General features: G+C 43.6%; 1 protein-coding gene across 1 annotated transcript; it reads left to right on the top strand.

Annotated features, from left to right (window-relative positions):
• The first annotated feature begins 3,768 nt into the window (after positions 1-3,768).
• Tm4sf18 (transmembrane 4 L six family member 18) lies at positions 3,769-17,451 on the top strand. The gene is made up of 5 exons (XM_005325735.5): positions 3,769-4,260; positions 7,022-7,111; positions 10,896-11,038; positions 14,876-15,056; positions 15,987-17,451. The coding sequence occupies exons 1-5, from the start codon at positions 4,084-4,086 to the stop codon at positions 15,999-16,001; spliced, it is 606 nt and encodes a 201-aa protein (XP_005325792.1). The 5' UTR covers positions 3,769-4,083; the 3' UTR covers positions 16,002-17,451.
• Positions 17,452-18,810: the final 1,359 nt, after the last annotated feature.

Below are 18,810 nucleotides of genomic sequence, written 5' to 3'. Positions count from 1 at the left end.
CACCAGATGTTCTGCCTCACCTCAGGCCCAGAGCCATGGAGTCACGAACCTGGCAATGAACTTCTGATACTACGAGCCAAATAAACTTTTCTCCTCAACGTGACTTTTGTCAGGTCTTTTGGTCTCAGCTAGTACTCGGCCCATCCTCATCTCAGCTGATGAGCTGGTTCACTGAGGAAGCAGAAGTCATCAGAGTTTCCCACTCATGGCCTCCAGGCCTACGTGCTCTGTCTTCCTTTCTGTTGCCAAGAGTGACCGGCTCCTGCTGCCACCTAAGCCCTGCTCCCCGCCTCTCCCTGACTCAAGGACACACCCCAGCACTCCTCTTCCTCTCCTCACTCCCACCTGAATGTCTTCCTTGACTCCCATGTTCCCTCTGGCGATGGCTCCTGTTGAGAGCCACAGCCAAAGGGGCCCCAGCAAACTTCCAGCTGCCAGCAAACTTCCAGCTGCCGGCTGATGATTGGCTCACAGCGGCCCCAGCAACATCTAGCTGATTGGCTCCTCTGCGGTGATGTTCATTGGCCTGTTTCCCTGCCCTTTCAGACCACAGAGCTGCTCATTGGGGGACTTCTTTGGCTCTGCCCACGAGACCCAGCCAATCGGCCTCAAGAGCAGGAGGATATTGGGAGGTGGTGAGGCTTGTGTTGGGGTGAGAGGCTTGTGGGAAGCCGGTGGTGGCAGTTGGGTTCTGAGGGTTTTTTCCTGAGGAGCTGTTTTGTTTGGCCTGTGTGGTTCTAAAAATAAAGTTCGTTTCTTTTGACAAGTGGCTCCTGAATTCCTGAATTGTGCCCAGCCAGACTGCGGCAGGCTCCATTGTTATGTGTTACCTCCCCTCTCCAATTCCTCTCCCCCATTCTCTCACAACCCCACACCAGCTGAGTCTCTTCTCTCCATCACACAAGCTCCTCTTTCCAAGGCCACCACTGACTCCGCAGGGCTCAGTGCCCAACACAAATGGTCTGACTGGCAGCAGTTAACTCAGAGGGTCCACTCCCTTTTCTAGGAACCTCAACTTCCAGGATGGGCTCCTGGTGTTTCTTGTAACTCACTGGTCACTTCTCCGGCTCTTTGCTGGCTTCCTCTCGTGTCCACAAGCTCAGCTCTGGACTTTCCAGGAGTGGGTCCTTAGTGGTCTTTCCTGTCAACACATACTATTCACACCACTGGAGACTGTCCTGGGTACACTTCATCCCAGGCTTCTTCTCTGAACTTCATCCTCTTCCCTGAACTTCATCTTCTTCCCTGAACTTGTTTTTGTTTTTTGTTTTTTGTTGTTTTTTTTTCTTTTTTTAAAATTGGTTGTTCACAACATTACAAAGTGGGTTATGAACTCCCAATTTTACCCCAAATGCAGATTGCAGAATCACATCGGTTACACATCCACAATTTTACATAATGCCCTATTAGTAATTGTTGTATTTTTCTACCTTTCCTATCCCCTACTATCCCACCTCCCCTTCCCTCACATGTTCTCTCTCCCTGAACTTGTTTTTGTATCTCCAACTGCCTATCAGGCATCTGCACTGGGATTTTCACAGGTGTCTAAACACTTTGCATGTTTGAAATGGAGCACGCCATCTTCCCTCCCCAACCTACTATGGCTCTTTTGCTCATTTCTGTTCATTACAGCCTCATGGCTCCTGCTGCTCAGGCCCCAACCAGGTAGTCGTCTTTGACACCTGTCTTTCTCTTACCCCACATCCATCCTGTCAGCTCTACCTTTGAAGTCCAGCCTGTCCTCAGCAGCTCTGCTGCTGGGTTCATGGTCTGCCACCTTCAGCTCCTGCCTGGATGGTTGAGACACTATGAGAACTCATCTCCTTTCTTATCATCTGTTCACAGCCCTTCAGCCAGACTGAGTCTGTTAACACCAAGTCATTGTTCTGCTCAGAAGTCGTCTTTTATATTTAACTCTTCTTATCTCCCTCTCTTGGCTCCAGCCCCAGTGATCTCATTGCTGTGGCTCACTTCGACCTCCAGGTCTCCTAACACTTCCTGTTCTCACCATCTGGAATGCTTTCCCCCTAGTTCTCTGAATGGCTCCCACCTCTACCTCCTTCAGGTCTTTGCTCAAATGTCACATTGTCACTAAGGTCTTCCCTGATCACCTTTTTGAAATTATATCCCTACCTTTATTCTCTGGTGCCACGAGTTCCTTTTCTTGATTTATTTGAGCCACACTTATCGCCACCTAAGGTGCTCCATTGAGTGTCCACTCCACAGAGGCAGAGATTGGGACTCTTATTCACAGATCTCTTCTCTGCTCTTAGAACAGTGACTGGCAGATGGTAGGTGCTTAATTAATATTCAACCAAAAATGATGCTTTTCTTTCCAATCATTGAAAGAACGCCCATATATGACTTGAGGCTGCTTCTATGTCTTTGGGAGGGAGATCTATTGTCCAGAACCTTGATGCACTTGGATCAAAAAAAGCTAGAGAAAAACACACACCCACAAACACACACACACACACAAGCATGCACACACATGCCCACAAGGGAGTGCCAAGAACTCTCTGGCCATCATAGTGCAAGACCACTGGTTTCTACTTTTGTTTCCTTTCAATCCAAAAGTGCTTCCACGTATCTCAATTTTCTAAAAAAGTATAGTAAAGCTTTTTTATAATCATGTCATCTGAAAATGATTCTCATAAAAATAAATTTTTGTTTTCCCAAATTAAAGCATGTATGTATTAACATTTTCAGGAGGACTATAAGATATTAAATGGGCTCTGGACTTAGGACCATGATTCAGAACTTCATGAGTATACAGAAGAGTAAATAAGCAAACTTTCTTCTAATCTCTGTACTATTTTGACAATTATATTCCTTTAATAACCCTTTGTTTTATTAATGATGACTCCTAGACTGGAAATGTAGCCTTGTGATAAAGCACCTAGCCTAGTGTGTTCAATCCCCAGCACTGAAAAAATAAAATAGAATCAAAGATGATTACTAATGGCTCCCATTGATTGCTATCAGTCTGTCTGTCTATATGTGCAGCTGAAACTGTTTTGTGCACATAATCTTGTTTAAACATCTTCACGTTATCTTTCTGGGCAAGGTACTATTTTTTTTTTAAATCCCCATTTCACAGTTGAGAAGTTGAGACTTAGGAGAAGTCAAGCCGATCCAGTAGAAAGGGGAGGAACCAGGTCCAGCAATTGTTGGATTTGCATCCACCACTGTCCACTCGGTCTTTAACCTGCTGCAATAATTCCTTCTCACGTCCTCATAATTAGAGGGCATCGGTGGCTCTTTGCATTTAAGGCAGTCATTTGGAAGAGAGAATTCCTGATCTTCATTAAAAGGTCACAGAGTCCTAAACCACCTTCATTCATCTCCTTTTCCTTAACAGTAGGAAATGTATGCATTTGTGCCTGCTGTGACTTGTTCAGAGAGGCAGAGGTGATGGACGGGTGCTCTGGAAAGAAGGCGGTGCTGAACTTGGACAGTCAAGTTATCAGTTGGGACACTGGCTTTCCCCATCCCCTGTCCCTTAGTCCCCTGGCACCCCTTTCAGAATGAATGACCCCTAATAATAGCTACAGAAAATCATCAAGAGCCTTGGTGAAAGGGAGAGAGATGAAAAGGGATGAAGAGGTCACACTCTAACCCAAGCCTCCTGGGTGGTTTCTCTTGAACCCTGTCTCCACTGCTGGATGAGATTTACCAGACTCAATTCCAGCTGCCTCCCCCAACTTCCTTCTCCAGACTTGCTCAGGGTCAAGTCTGCAGTGCTCTAATCCAGGGGAAAATGACTTATTCTCCAAAGCAGTGTCAAACAGCACATTCCTCTGGCACAGGATGAAGACCAGCTCAGCTCCTCAGCCCTTGATCATTGTCTATTGTTCTCCAAATAGTAAACCAGTACTCACACGGATTTTTCTGGGCTGCAGTTGTACTCCAAGCCCTGGCTCCTCATGAATCTGAAGTGAAGGGCTCTGACCCAGAAAGTGGCAGGTAATTTTTTAAAAAGAAAAAAGAAAGAAGGAAAGAAAAAGAAAAGGACAGACAGGAAAAAGGACCACCGGCGTATGAAATTCTCTCCTGGACTCTACGGGCTGTAAGCAGGCCACAATGGGGTCTCGGAAGTGCGGGGGCTGCCTGAGCTGCCTGCTAATTCCACTTGCACTTTGGAGCATCATTGTGAACATATTACTGTATTTCCCCAACGGGCAGGTCTCCTACGCAGCCAGCAATAAGCTCACCAACTACGTGTGGTATTTTGAAGGAATCTGTTTCTCGGGTGTCATGGTAAGTGTGATGTTCGAGACTTGAGATTGCAGAATGGGGATCCGTTAGTAAGCATGGCCTTGTACACAGTCAAAGTGATGAAAAGCGTTCTACGAATCTTGACTTTCAGATTTGGAAGGTGGGAGGGGATGGAGGGGCTATTAGTCCTTTAAGATTTGGGGCGCAGCTTTGTTTTGGATAAACTATTCAGCAATGTAATGTGGCTTTAGCAATACAGAAAACTAGTCCAAGTAAAGTTTTTGGGTCGCTGACCTATAAAAATATTATGCTGAAAAAAATCATGAACCCAGTGTATCAATTTAAGCTACTTAATTTCCAGTGGCATTACTCTTTTCTAGAATGGATTTTCTGTCTGCACGCAGGATTTGTTTAGCCTGGGTCCAGGGGTACTAAAACAGCATGGAAAAATCAGAGACTTGGAGATTCACACAAACTTTCTTTCAAATCTAGTCTCTGTCATTTGTGTCAGGAGACCTTTGGCTAGATACTTAAAGCCCGTGTCCACATTTTCAAAATGTGAATAATGATGTTTACTTCCCAGGGTGATTGTAGGGATTAAATAAAATCAGATAAAGTGCCCTGGACAGAGACTGACAAGTAGTATGTAGCCAGTGACTGTCATAATTATATTTATTTAAAAATGGGCCACATTATCAGTAAGGAGTCCAAATCACCTCTCCAATGATGGAGGATGTTCTTAAATAGGAACTCAAAATTATCACTGGAAAGAATCCGTGAATGTTTTCCTGATGGCTTTGTGTTCTTCAAAAATAAATGAGCTGATAGTAATTCATGTTGGCAACTCAGAGGAAAAGACGCTCTTCCTGGTGGTCCCATTCCTGAAAACAATACCTTGCACACTGTAATCTCCTGAGACTTCCAATAACGTGGAAGAAAAGGCATTACATCTATCTGCATTTGGGGGGAATGTACTTATTACAACATTTGAATAGCTATTGTTGGAAAGCAGTTGTCATTTACTTTTGATTTCATTTTGGTTTTGCATATTAAATTGGTAGACTTTTAAGTATGAATACCCAATGCTATGGATATTGCCACATAATGGGTACACAGCTAATGTCAGTGGCCCTGCCAATAAAAGCAAATCCTTTGGAGAAGAGTTTGGTGCAAAACATCAAGGTCCACGAAAATGCTGTTGTCTCTCGATTTGGCAATCCTAAATCTCATCATTCATTCTGAGGAAATAATCCAAAATAAGGAAAGAATTATATGAACCATGGTTGCTATAGCATTATTTTAAAAAGCATCTTAGCAGAAAAGGGTCTAAATAAATCATGGTACACTCCCTTCATACAGTGATAAAGATTGTAATTATGGAAATATAACAACATTGAAAATGAACATTATTTTATGTTAAGTGAACAAAGATACAACAAAGTTAGATACATTTGTTATTACAACTATAGAAAACACATGGAAATGAAAAAACTCTGGAAATAAATAGATTGGAAACATGAAGATGGGTGGAATTGTGGGTAATTTTTCTCCATTGCTTGTGAGTCCTCCACGGTGTGATAATGTTCTAAAACAAAATGAAGGCAGCCTCTCTTTCAACAGTCAACAGCTAAGCAACAGGACTCTAGGGTCTAGGGCTAATTATGACTACCAATACTATAATGATGCTGGTTACTGTTACTTCAGCTTTATCTTACCATTGTTTCCCTCAATAAGTATCTGTAATGAATGGAAAATACACATAAATAAGATTAAACCAGAATCTATAAGAATCTGTAATAATTAACATTGTTGAAAGGAGAAGAAATATAGGACTCCTTTACTTGTATTCCAGGTGAAATTTAAAATTGGAAGAAGAACCCATTTTTTTATTTTTCATTTTCTAAGGATTACTGCAAAATATTATTGTAATGTCATGATTTCCTGCAGTTCTGATTCCTTGTTAAGAGAAGGTTGAGAAATACAGATAAACAGTTAAAGGGACAGACAAAGAAAGGAAAGCTGAAGGTGTTGGACACTGGAGGTGTTGTCAATGGTAGAGTGACAGTGACCTCCACCTTAGGATTTAGTGCTCAACAGTGAGAGCAAAGGATGGGTCGGGAATTTCCCATAAGCTCTGGTTCATACCTCTCTTAGCCAGAAATTCAGAGTAACGAAATCCACGTTCTTTCCAGAGCTTGAGTCCTTTGCCTAAGATACCAAGAAAAGAAGTAGAAAACATTGAATTATCCCAGCCAGTTGGCCTAAAACAGACAAAACACACTGGAAATTTTTGATTGTATGGGAAACTGAGCTTCCTTTAAAGAGATAAAGTTTCAGACTAACCCTTCTTCTCACCTCCATTCCCAAGGGCAGTTAGTAGAGAGAGTGGCAGGCTGCAAACTCTGGTGAAGGATTTTCCTTCATCCTACACTACTGAGGCAGAGAAAATGCAGGTTTGCTGCCCAAGGTGGGGTGCTTCACGGCTGTACGGTCTACTCCTCCTTATCCATTAGCTTTGACTATTGCAAATCTTGAGAGTAATAGCCAATATTGATCAATCACTATGAATCCAGCACTGAACTCAAAGGGCTACATAGTGCCTGATAACAACTCAGGGGGGTGAGTTCTGAACCCTACATTTTAGAGAATGACTCTCAAGTTCACACAGCTAGAAAGCAGTAGAGCTGGGATTTGAACCCAAGTCCACCTGACTCCAGACTCAGTGCTTCGAATCCCGGTCCTCTGCTCAGAACCATGAGTGTCAATGAGTCTCCATTTCTGACATTTTCTCCTCCTCCCACAGATGCTGATGGTAGCCTTGGTTCTTCTTGTCCTGGACAATGAGAGCCGCTATAAGTGTTGCCAGAGTGAAAATTGCACCAAAAAATACATGGTAAGAGCAGCAGCTCAGGAGATGGGGGGGTAGGTGGGTTCCAGCTTCCTTTCCTGTCAATATAGCATACTGGCGTCATCTCACACTCTTGGTCCTTGGCTCAGACTGAGAGTTCTTGGCTCAGACATCAGACTGATGTCTTCCACTTTGCTTACCTATTTCCTCTGCCTTTGTTCTGATGGTACTTTTCTAGAATCCCAGAATTGAAAGGCACATGGAATTGGGAAAGAGCACTATTTTTTCCTCACTGGGTTTCCAGGAGTCTATTTTTATTCCATGCCAACTTCATTGAGGACCAAGTTACATATGATAAATGACATCCACTGAAAGTGCAGAATTCTATGAGTTTGGTCTGTTGGATGCACCGTGAAGCTATTGCAATAATAACATATGGAACACTTCCATTAACCCCCCCCCAAAAGTAACCTTTGATCTCCTCTGTCATTATAGATTGGTTAGTATCTTATATAAAATGAATCTTATAGTATCTTTCTTTTTATCTGGTTTCTCTTATCGACTTAATGATTTGTAGATTCATACATGTTGCTGGGTGTATATGATTTACATTTTTTAAAAAAAATTGGTACTTTAAAAATAATTAAAATAGAATCAGAGAGAATAGTTCCACCCAGTCTCCTAAGCCCAAGCTCATCAGGCACACCTGGGCTCTGGCTTCCCCACCATCTTCTCTTCCTCTCCTTCCTAAAATCACATTTACAGAACGATTTCTAGTTCTTTCACATTTGCCCAGTACGTAGATTGTCGTGGCTGCTATCTTATAGAGGAGGCACCTGTGGGTCCAAGTGAACTTGGTGTTGGTTGACTAGGAGGAGCCTGATCAGACTCTCCTGGGCACTCTGCAGCAGGGGCTCCCACTGTGACCACCCGGAACTTGCAAAAAACCTAGTACCTGAATTCCACCCCCGCCCCACCCCAGGTCTCTGATTTAGTCAGTTTGGGATACAACATGGGCGTGATTTCTTTAAAAATCTCCCTAGCAGGTTTGGATTTATAGCCAAGATGGTTTGGCCAAATTTTTTGGCCTTTGGAAAATTAAATTAATTACTTAATTTAGCACTGTGACCCTGAGGGGTGTGTGTGTGTGTGTGTGTGTGTGTGTGTGTGTGTGTGTTCTCAACCAATACACTCAGACATCTCTGTCCCATAGCTACTTATATTACAATTACAGAAGAGCTTTCAAAATTGTTTGGGTGAAGCAATAGATTGAGGTAAACGCGTAAGCCATGCTAGTCAAGGAAATTCTCGGAAACAAATGTATCTATCATTAAGTATAGAACCAAAAGCAACATGTCCAATTTGTCTTGACTTCCAGTTAGCATCTCCAAAACAAAAGGCTGCCAGGAATAGTCTGATGTTATAGCCAGTGACATAATTTTGAACAAAGGATTGCAACTTGGCATCATTTTTATTCCTAAAGTTGCAGGTGTGCCCTCCGCCTTCTGGTCTCAGCTTCTAGATTTATCTGCATGTCACTGCCTTCCTGTCTTCCTCTCCCCTTCCAATCAACATTTCTGAAATAAATTGGGTTTTCTCCCAAACCAAACTATACTTCTTGGCATCCTTGTTTCTTTGCCCTTTTCATCTAAATTTCAACTCTGGATTTTTTTTTTTTTAATAATTCCATCTCCTGTCTCGTTTCTCCCTAATGTGTTTTACTCCAGTGACTTTCTGTCACCTCAACTTCAAGTCATCTCCAGCGGGGCCCTCATCTGTGGGCTCTTCACTTCCAGCCCTGTGCCACCACTGCCAGAGCAGGCCTCCAGAAGCACATTGGGTCACGTCATTTCCTTGCTCAAAAATCAGTTCCAAGATTTGTGAGAAAAACAGCCTATTCAAGGTCTGGGGCTGGTAAAGTTCCAAATGAACCTGGGGCACCAGGAAGCAAGGAATTGTTCAAGAACGACAGGAGTAGGCCAAGGAGTTGACCCAAAGGGGGTTCCTGTGGCCAATTTGGACCCTCTGGGCATCTGAGAAAGTGGTAGCAGCTATGGATTATTGTACATTGGATTATAAAATCAATGAGTCCACAATAATATTGAAAGAGAGAAGCAGAGGAGAGAGAAATGGGAAATGGAAGTCCTTCTGGGTAAGAAAGGGTCACCTAAAATTCAGAGAAATGATAGAATCAATAAAGCAGCTCATTGCAATACCCTGTGTGTTCACTGGTGACCACTGAGGTCATCAGTGGATGCCAGGTCTGTCACTTGAAATGTTAGGAAACAGACTTTGACCCTGTCTCAAAGGGCTCCCTCACCAGTTATTTACTAATTTCAAAATGGAAAATGTACCTATAGGGGAGAAGTCCAAGGGGCACCTTTAGCCAAGGGAACATGCTCAGCTTCAGAGCATGAGAGGCTCACGGTGCACCTCACCACTCCGGTGTTCCTGCCTAGACGTCTGCACCTTAACATAAAGAAATAGGCAGGAAATCCCAGAATATGGGACCTTCACAAGATGACTGGTAGAATTCTTCAAAAAAATCTGATACTATGAGAAACAAAGTCAGATTAGTGTAGAGAAACTTAACCTTGCACATAAACCTTCATTGGATCCATTAGAAAGAGTTCCAAAATAATGGAAGGCTTTTAACCTTAGGAAAGATGCTTTGTATTTAGGGGTGAAAGATCATAACGTCTGCAGACCCACTTTCAAATGGTTCAACAAAACAAGAGTGTGTGTGGGTACGAACATATGTGTACACACATGTGCAAAGACACATGCACACAGAGCAAGGGCACAGCATGGGAAGATGTTTGTGATGGGTGAGTTTAGATAAAGAGTACAGAGGGCTTTGTGGTTTTATGTTTTCAACTTTTGTTGTGGATGTAAACATTTTTTTTAATAAAATGTTGGAGCAGGGCATGCCCCTGCCAAGGATGAAGAGGTCCAGACTCCTTGATCTGGTATGCAAGCCATCTCTAGCCCAGATCCATGCTGCTTCCCAAGTTCCTTGAGGGTTGAATAGTGTCTGTGGAGCCTGTCTCCCCAACATTAACCCCAGGTCCATCTGGTCTTCAGAGCTGCTCCCTCGAGCCTCTGAATGAGCCCTTCTCAGGTCAGAGCAGCCTGCCCACTCTCTCACATCTGCCTGTGCCCTTGCTCCTGCTCCCCACACAGAGAAGCCCTTCCGATCCATGCCATTCTGTGTGAACTTGAACATGAACACCTAGCAAACACCTCTAACCCCCGTTACATTCTTACATGTGAAGATTTTCAAATCTTCACAAAGGAAACAGAAGTCAGAGCTTATTCTTAGAGAAGCTGCTCTACCTAGAAAATAACAGGTCCAACAAATAGCTACAGGCTGATGGATCACGCCCCTTTACCACGATCCTATAGAAGGTCATCATTATTTTGATGGCAGACTTCCAGAAAAACAGAAGAAATTTAGCAAATGATCTGATACCCTCTGAATGATAACAAAAAAAAATCATTTGGAAATGTATTTTATGATCAGACAGGTTTGGATCAAATTTTTCCATTTTTTTTTAAATTGTAGTCGTAGATAGACCAAGTGTCTTTATTTTATTTGTCTATTTTCATGTGGTGCTGAGCTTCAAACCTAGTGCCTCACACATAAGAGGCAAGTGCTCTGCGACTGAGCTACCGCCCCAGCCCCAAATTTTCCCATTTTTATATGGCATTTGGAATTACATGGGCTACCTTGGGTACAGACCAGCAGGGGCGAGTCCCAAAGAGTACTGTGGATACACGACCTCCTTGTTTTGCTCATTCTCTAACCTCTCTTCTGTATCTGATTTAGACCATGTTGTCGATGATCTTTTCTGCTCTGGGAATTGCCTTCTCTGGATACAGCATGGTCATCTCTGCTCTGGGTCTCCTCCAGGGCCCATACTGCCGCACCCTCCATGGCTGGGAATATGCCTTTGAAGACACCGCAGGACGGTAAGGACTCATTTCCCAACCAAAGAGCTCAGAAAATCAGAAACCCTGTCCTCATTCAGTTCCATCGTCCACGATTGCCCTGGGGTTCCACATGGACACACACCTTTGGTTATCTTCTCTGGTTTCTGAATGTGATCTGTACTCAATATTTTGAGGCAAGCCATCACTGAAAGTCACGTTCTTCCCATTGTTCAGATTAAAACCTGGTGATTATCTGGCAACTAATGGAGCTGGGATTTGCCGGGTTTCAGTGACTCAGTCTTCTTTTGTAGCCATTTTTGATGTGATCTGTTGCAGTGACAGAAAAGGAATCGTGGTGCCCTTGGAGAGTGCCACTTTTAGCTATAGCAGCAGGGGACATGGAGGTAGAACCATGAAGGATGAGCAGGAAGGTGCAGTCAGATCCAGGAACACGACTTGGGACAGTAGACAGTGGAGACAGCCAGGGGCTTCCCCAGCTGGTAATGAAGAAGGGTCCAAAGAGATGCCCTTGCTCAGAAGGCTGGTGGCATCCCCACCCTGTATCTCAGAATGCCTGGACTGGCCTTGGGTTGGCCTTACTGGGCTACCAGCACCTGCAGACGCAGCTCGGGAGGAAGCAGGGCCCAGAAAGGGATGCAGGAGAAGCCCAGTCTCCTTGTCTTTATCTTATGCTCAGAATAGAATGGAATACAGTGAAGAGCATATACTGCTCCCTGGGGAGGCTGCGTTTTCTTCCCCAGGCCCTACGACTGGCTCCACTGTCTGTTCCAAGGCCTTGTCTATGTGAGGATCTCACATGCAACCTGGGCCTGCAAGGCACTGCTGACCTCTTTTAGTACACAGGGCTCTCCTCAGGTCAGGAGAACATAGACAATAACCTCAGGCCTTCCAGTGCATTGGAGGTGACACTCCTGTGGTACAGAAGGGGCTCAGGAAAGAAGATCTCAACATAGAAATTCCCGAGTGGACAAAGACCTTTTTGATACCAACTTTTTCCTACCTCCAAACCAGAGCCACTTTCCCTTCCACAAGTCTCTCCGTCACTTTGTTCAACTACCTTGAATGTGGGTCTTCACCTGTCTCTGACTACATAAAAGTGTTTGGAGGTGAAAAATTGTTTGCAGACCATCCAGGAAAGCTAAGTCTCTGGTCTCCTAGAGAAGTTTCCAAGGTTTGGTTAAATGCAGGGTAGAGAAAGGATTAATATCAAAACGATGAATATCAGCATTTCATTTATGCAGCAAATATTTATTGAGCATCTATTATGTTTTGAACTTGGGCTGAGTGTTAGAGAATCATAGCTAAATTGCAGAGGTTCCCTCCCTTCTAGAATTCACAGAACTGACAGAAGAGTCTACTGAGTGAGAGCCTTAGGATAAAGTTTGCCCTTGAAGCACACAGGTCTTTGATGCTTATAGGTTTGGACTTAAATCTCCAAACCCCCCTTTCTCTGCTGTATGATACTAGACAAGTATATGGCTGTCTCTGAGCCTCTATAAGTTGGGGAAAATAATCATATCTACCTTACAGAGCTGAGAATTATAAAGGATGTGATACACAAATAAGATGTAATAAATGCTCATGGTATGCCAGGTTTTATTTATTTTTTTATTTTTATTTTTTGGGGGGTGTACCAGGATTGAACTCAGGGGAACCTGACCACTGAGTCACATCCCCAGCCCTATTTTGTATTTGATTTAGAGACAGGATCTCACGGAGTTGCTTAGCGCCTTTCTTTTACTGAGGCTGGCTTTGAACTCATGATCCTCCTGCCTCAGCCTCCTGAGCTGCTGGTATTACAGGCGTGCACCACCGTGCCCAGCTCCAAGTTTTATTATTATTAATAACATTACTCTGCAGACTCCTTTATGTCCCTTGAATTCCCCATCCTCCAACTGGCTAGCAGTTCCAGCCACTATAAAATGACTAGTGAGGATCCTGAATCAGTTTTCAATCAACAAACATTTGTTAATCTGTACATGATACTGGGAACTGCCTTAAGGCTAAACCTGGCTGTTCAGAGAATCAGGGCCCTTAGATGGCAGTTTGGTTAGGAAATGGAAGCAGATGCAGACATAGATTTATAGAGTGAACATCTAGGTGGAGTTCCCACCCCTGAAGTCAATGCTGAGATGGCTTCTCTATTCCTCCTCACCCTGCTGCTGCAGTTTATAAGAGGAATAAACCTTACCATAGCCTGGGTGAGACAGACCCTCTTCTGACTGGTTTTTAAGTGCTAAATGATCTGTGCACAACGTGCGAGGGGAAGTGTCTAAAGAAGGGATCAGGAGGGACTCGCCTCCCTCATGGCTGGCTGAGACGCTACACACGTCTCACCAAATATTCACAATCATGTGCTATTTTTTTTTAAAGATAGAGAGAAGAGGAAGAGAGAGAATCTTTTAATATTTATTTTTCAGTTTTCGGTGGACACAACATCTTTATTTTATTTTTATGTGGTGCTGAGAATCGAACCCAGCACCCCGTGCATACCAGGCAAGCGCGCTACCGCTTGAGCCACATCCCCAGCCCCGATCATGGGCTATTTTAACCCATCATCCAGATAAGACTCTGGTGGTCAAAAGGGTAAAGTCCCTTCCCAGGGCCCTGCAATCCCAGGTGCCGACTCTTTATGGCTGGGGATGAGGACCCTTAGCAATATCGAGAAATTCTCAGAGTGCTTCTGAGTTTCTAGAGCATTAGAGAAGGGAAATAAAGAAAGAGGAAAGAGTTCAGAGGAAGGAGTAGGAGAGGAATAGAGGTCAGGGGAAGAAAAACAGAGGAGAGGTCAAGGTGGGGTGTGTGGTCACCAGAGTAGGAATCCACCCCTGCTCGACCCCGACCCCGGTGCCCACAGCCTCAAGGCCAGGACATGGGCTGCTGGCTGCAACTCTGAGAAAAGCCACCCTGCCAAGCACTTTGCCCCTGTGAATGTGACAATTGTTTTTGTCGGGGCAGGTTTTGGGGAGGCCAGTTCTCCATTTCAGTGTTGCTGAACACACAGTCTGACCATTAGAAGTGCCCAGGACCATGAGAGAGCCAGGGTGAGCCTGCAAACTGGGTTGGTCCAGAGTAGCTTCTGGTTTGTCCTGGGAGTGGTTTGATCTTACATCCCTGTGCTAAACTGGACGGATTGAAACGTGGGCCGTTGTGTTCCCATCCCATAATCTGAGTCTCCTTCAGCTGGGACAGCAATGTTGCAAAAAAAAAAAAAAAAAAAGGTTCTTTATGGGGACCAGAGCTGAGCACAGCAGCATCACCCCTGGGGGACTTAGAACTGGAACTCGGTTCCTCCGGACCCACCAAGCCAGCACGGTGGAGTGGGGCCTGCATGCTGGGTTCTCACGGGCCTTCCTATCTTCCCGATGTTGGCTCACGTGGTTGCCTTTATTGAAAGGGCTTGGACAGTGTCAAGGAATTTCTAGCGCAATTTTTATCCTTTTGCCATAAATGTGATTTTATGTCCAGAACAAGTCTCCATCCCTGACCAACTTCTCAACTCCCCATCTTGGAATCTGCAACCTTCTGCTGCCTTCTGCTGTGGTTGACCTGTCTGGGGTTTGTCTTGCCTCCTGATCAACTGAGAGTGCCTCCCAGGCAGACACCATGTTTAAACTAAGGGTCTAACTCAGTGGCTGTACATACAGTGTTCAATAGATGCACCTGAATGACTTTTCAAATATATCAATTCATATTACTGTTTAATATTACTACATACTAATATGATGTTATGTTTGTTACATTTTAATAATAAAGTATTAACTTCCCAAACATATGAGTGGCTGTAGTTTCAGCCTTGGGTACAATGTGAGCCCAGACCCAGGTTCCAATTGGCCACTCCCTCCCCTCTCTCAGTTTTCTGACAGATTCCAGCATGTGGAGCCAATGTCTGGAGCCCACGCACGTGGTGGAGTGGAACGTGATTTTGTTTTCCATCCTCATAGCCCTGAGTGGGCTTCAGGTGATCATCTGCCTCGTCAGAATCTCCATTCAGCTTTCCAAGACCCTGTGCGGCACCTACTCCGTCATCATCCAGGTAGTGCTGGCCACTAGCCTTTTCCCCTTTATCCTGGGGGAAGGTCTCTGCAATCCCTTATTTATCCCCATTTCTACTGCCCTTATTTTTCCTCAAACTCTAAAATCTCAATTTTTTTTTTCTGATGTTCCAATGCATTTGTTGACTGGCCTCAATGGAATGAATGAAGTCAACAACTGTCAAATCGATGTACTATATTGTATGGTAAAAATAGCCTAAGAGTTTTTAATGAGTGCATTTTATTTCTCTATGTAGAGATACCAAAAGCATGATGATATTTTACTGTTTTAAGAATTGTCATGCTCATGAGATAATGGAAGGCTCAGGACTTTATCTCACTATTGTTATATTCAAGTAATAAAACTTCTTTATACTGAGGACACTAACAAGTGGTTTGAGAAGAGGGGAAATGTCTCATCCTATTGAAACTAATTAACTTCATCTGCTAAAATACTGATAATTTACTTATGGTTGCAACTGCTAAACCTATTCAACAAGTCAAGAGTGAAGAGAAATCTTGAACAAGGAATCTCACATTTTAATAACATATAATGTCAGCATCTCTCTGAGCAGTTTCAAATAGATATTTTCCTATCCTAACATTTTTTTTTTGCAGTGAGGGGGGGGGCTACCGTGGATTGAACTGAGGGGCACTTGACCACTGAGCCACATCCCCAGCCCTATTTTGTATTTTATTTAGAGACAGGATCTCACCTAGTTGCTTAGCACTTCGCTTTTGCTAAGGCTGGCTTTGAACTCACGATCCTCCTGCCTCAGCCTCCTGAGATGCTGAGATTACAGACATCCATGCCCACCTCCTATCACGTTTTGAATATGCTAAATGTTTAAGTTGTTACCTGGATGATGGGTTATTAATCAAGACAATTTTATAACTTGACTCACTTTGTTTTTTTTTTTCTTTTTCCATAGCCTGGAATCATCTGAATATGGACAAGAGTGTTTTTATTGTCAAGCTACAGCTGTCAACCTAAGCCTCAGGCCCACTGAGTACTTTGAGGATGACAATGGATGAGGGCATCTCCTGCATTTGGTGTTCATCATGCCCATTTGTGAAATTTACAGTCCTCACTGAAAGTGCCACCTTTTCATTGAGAATTTTTTTCAAACTAATGTGTCAGGAACTTTACAAGTATGTGTAGTTATACCCTTCAATCAAATAAGTCCATTTCCAAGAATCTGTACTATGAAAACAAGTAAGAATATAAGAGAAAATTCTATGCAAATGTGTATTGAAACATGGTCTAATATTCTGGAAAAGAGGAAATCCCCCAAAAATCTAACTTTGGGGGAAGAATTAAAGCATGGTACATTAAATGTAAAATTATATGATAATTATGAATGATGTTTTAGAGGTTAGGAATAATGCTACATAACAAAGCAGGTTACAAATTTCTGTTTACAGCACCAGCATAACTATTTAAAACAAACCACCAAATAATCAAAGTTTAGGATAAAAATGAAATCTAGTAAGAAGCAACAAAATATCAATTGTGATTGATTTGGGTCTTCCTATTTTTCTATACTTTTAAAGTTTTGTTTATTAAGTATGTTTTACTATAAATATTTTTTAAAAACTCATATTTTTACTATTAAAATTTTCTATTTTTTCAACCCTTAAAAGTACATGCTTTGTACAAGTGTTTCCAAACAATTAGTATTTATAAAAATCATGGAATAGCACTTCAACTTTCAATGAGGAAAAGAGTGACCTAGATAACCCAAGAAGTTTTATATAAATGCATAGAATCTGATTCTTGATCTTCTCTCACTTCTGGTGGTGAGGATGCTGGACTAGAATAGTAGCTATGAACTAAATGAGTAGCTGGGGACCTTCCCACTGGGCACTGGAGGATCTATGGATCAGTAGATGCCTGTGTCCTGGGAATTACCACTGACCTGTGTTGCTAAAGTCAAAAGCATTTAAGGTAGAACATTTACAAACCTTCCATCTGCACCCACCATGACACCCCTGAGGAGTGCAGCCACATCTTATACTTTCCCATCATCTGTGGGGCCTAGCACACAGTGGGCCTACAGGCCCTCCATGTCAACATGCACACCAGGCCTTTCTCCCTGTGTCTCTAGGCTGGGCACCCTCTCCATCACAGAACTGCTGGGCTTCAGTGTGGGAAGCCATTCTCGCTCGTGATTTGAGCTACCTCCCTGGCGGGGTGTGAGGTGCTTAGACAAGCTGTGTCAGAGCCTTCCCCACCCTTCCCCAGGTGCGAGGGCTTGTCCATGTGGGGGTGTGGCTGACCACTGACCTGAAAACCAATCGCTGACCCTGACCTTGGAATGCTGCCCCTCTCAACCTTCATTGGATGGAATTTTCCCATGAATTTTTTGTTCCCCAATAAAAGCTAACTCCCTGGTGTGTTTCTCTCTCTCTCTTGCTGGCCTCTTGTGTAAACCTCCCTACCGTGTCAGGTGGCTAGAGGCAGGAGCTGGGAGGAGCCGTCTCTGAGCTGGGCAAAAATGGTAAATTGAGAGTCATGTTTCTTTAATTTGAACTCACTAGTTAATTTCTATGTTTTGAACCTCAAGTATGAAGCTAGAGTGCTGGTCGCTGACTTCAGCACTCTGCCAATCCCTATTGCTATCCTCCATGCACACAGTCAACACCTGCTCTGAGACACACACACACACACACACACTCAAACTTGCATACTTTTCTCAGAAAAGAGTATTTGGTACACGAATGTGAATTACACGTGATCTATGGCAAAGTGAGGAAAGATGTATTTTGGAGTCAGATTGCTCAGGTTGAAGTCTGGGCTCTGCCTTATTAGCTGTGGAACTTTGTAAATTTACTGAGCCTCTCTTAAATCAGAACCTAGGTCCACTTAGAGCCCAAGATCTGGGATGCCGAGACTTGGAAGTACTACAAAAGCAACCAAAGAAAAGGGCAGAGGAAGGAAATAGGGCCACAGAGGTGACATGACATCCGAATGTGGGAGAGAAAGGAGGAGAAGGTAAGAGGCAGGCAGTACAGGTTAGACTCCCAAATCCAGAGTACAAAGAAGACCATTAAAACAAAAAGCTCAACTTTCCTTATGTCACCAGCTGAGACCATGAGCTTAGTGGCCAGGTCCTCAGGTTCCTGGAAGCCCTGCCTGTGGCCTGTGCACTTCTATCCCTGGGAAGCTGGCGGAGGGTGGGGGGGTATTCAAGGTCATGTTAGGAAAGACACTGGCCAGTGCTTCCTGCTGTGGGAGATGGTGTCAAGGTCAGTCCTGGAGGAGCTGCGGCATCTGTCAGGAGTAGAGATGCAGCCGCATAGCTGGGCAGGCCGGCAGGACACATAGAACCGGACACGAAAACTTTTTACTTAGAAAGAGTGCTGGATTTGGTGCCAGGCCACTTGGATCAGAAATAACACAGTACCTGGTCCAAAGAACTTAACCAAATCAAACAAAATGCTTTTTAAGGATTGAGATAAAAACACATACACATACATCCCTATAATTTCACGCCTGCCTAAAATGACACTGAATTTATAATAGTTTTGTTTGTTTGTTTTGTACCAGGGATTGAACCCAAGGGTGCTTAACCACTGACCCACATCTCCAGTCCTTTTTATGTTCTATTTAGAGACAGGGTCTCACTAAGTTGCTTAGGACCCTGTGAAATTGCTGAGACTGGCTTTGAACTCACAATCCTCCTGTCTGAGCCTCCGGGATTCTAGGCATGTACCACCACGCCCAGCCTAATCCAGTTTTTTTTAAAGAATCAA

The sequence above is a fragment of the Ictidomys tridecemlineatus genome, chromosome 3, assembly GCF_052094955.1.
Source record: "Ictidomys tridecemlineatus isolate mIctTri1 chromosome 3, mIctTri1.hap1, whole genome shotgun sequence".
Taxonomy (NCBI): domain Eukaryota; kingdom Metazoa; phylum Chordata; class Mammalia; order Rodentia; family Sciuridae; genus Ictidomys; species Ictidomys tridecemlineatus.
The sequence above is the reverse complement of the archived record's forward strand: the minus strand, read 5'-3'. Positions and strand labels throughout refer to the sequence as shown.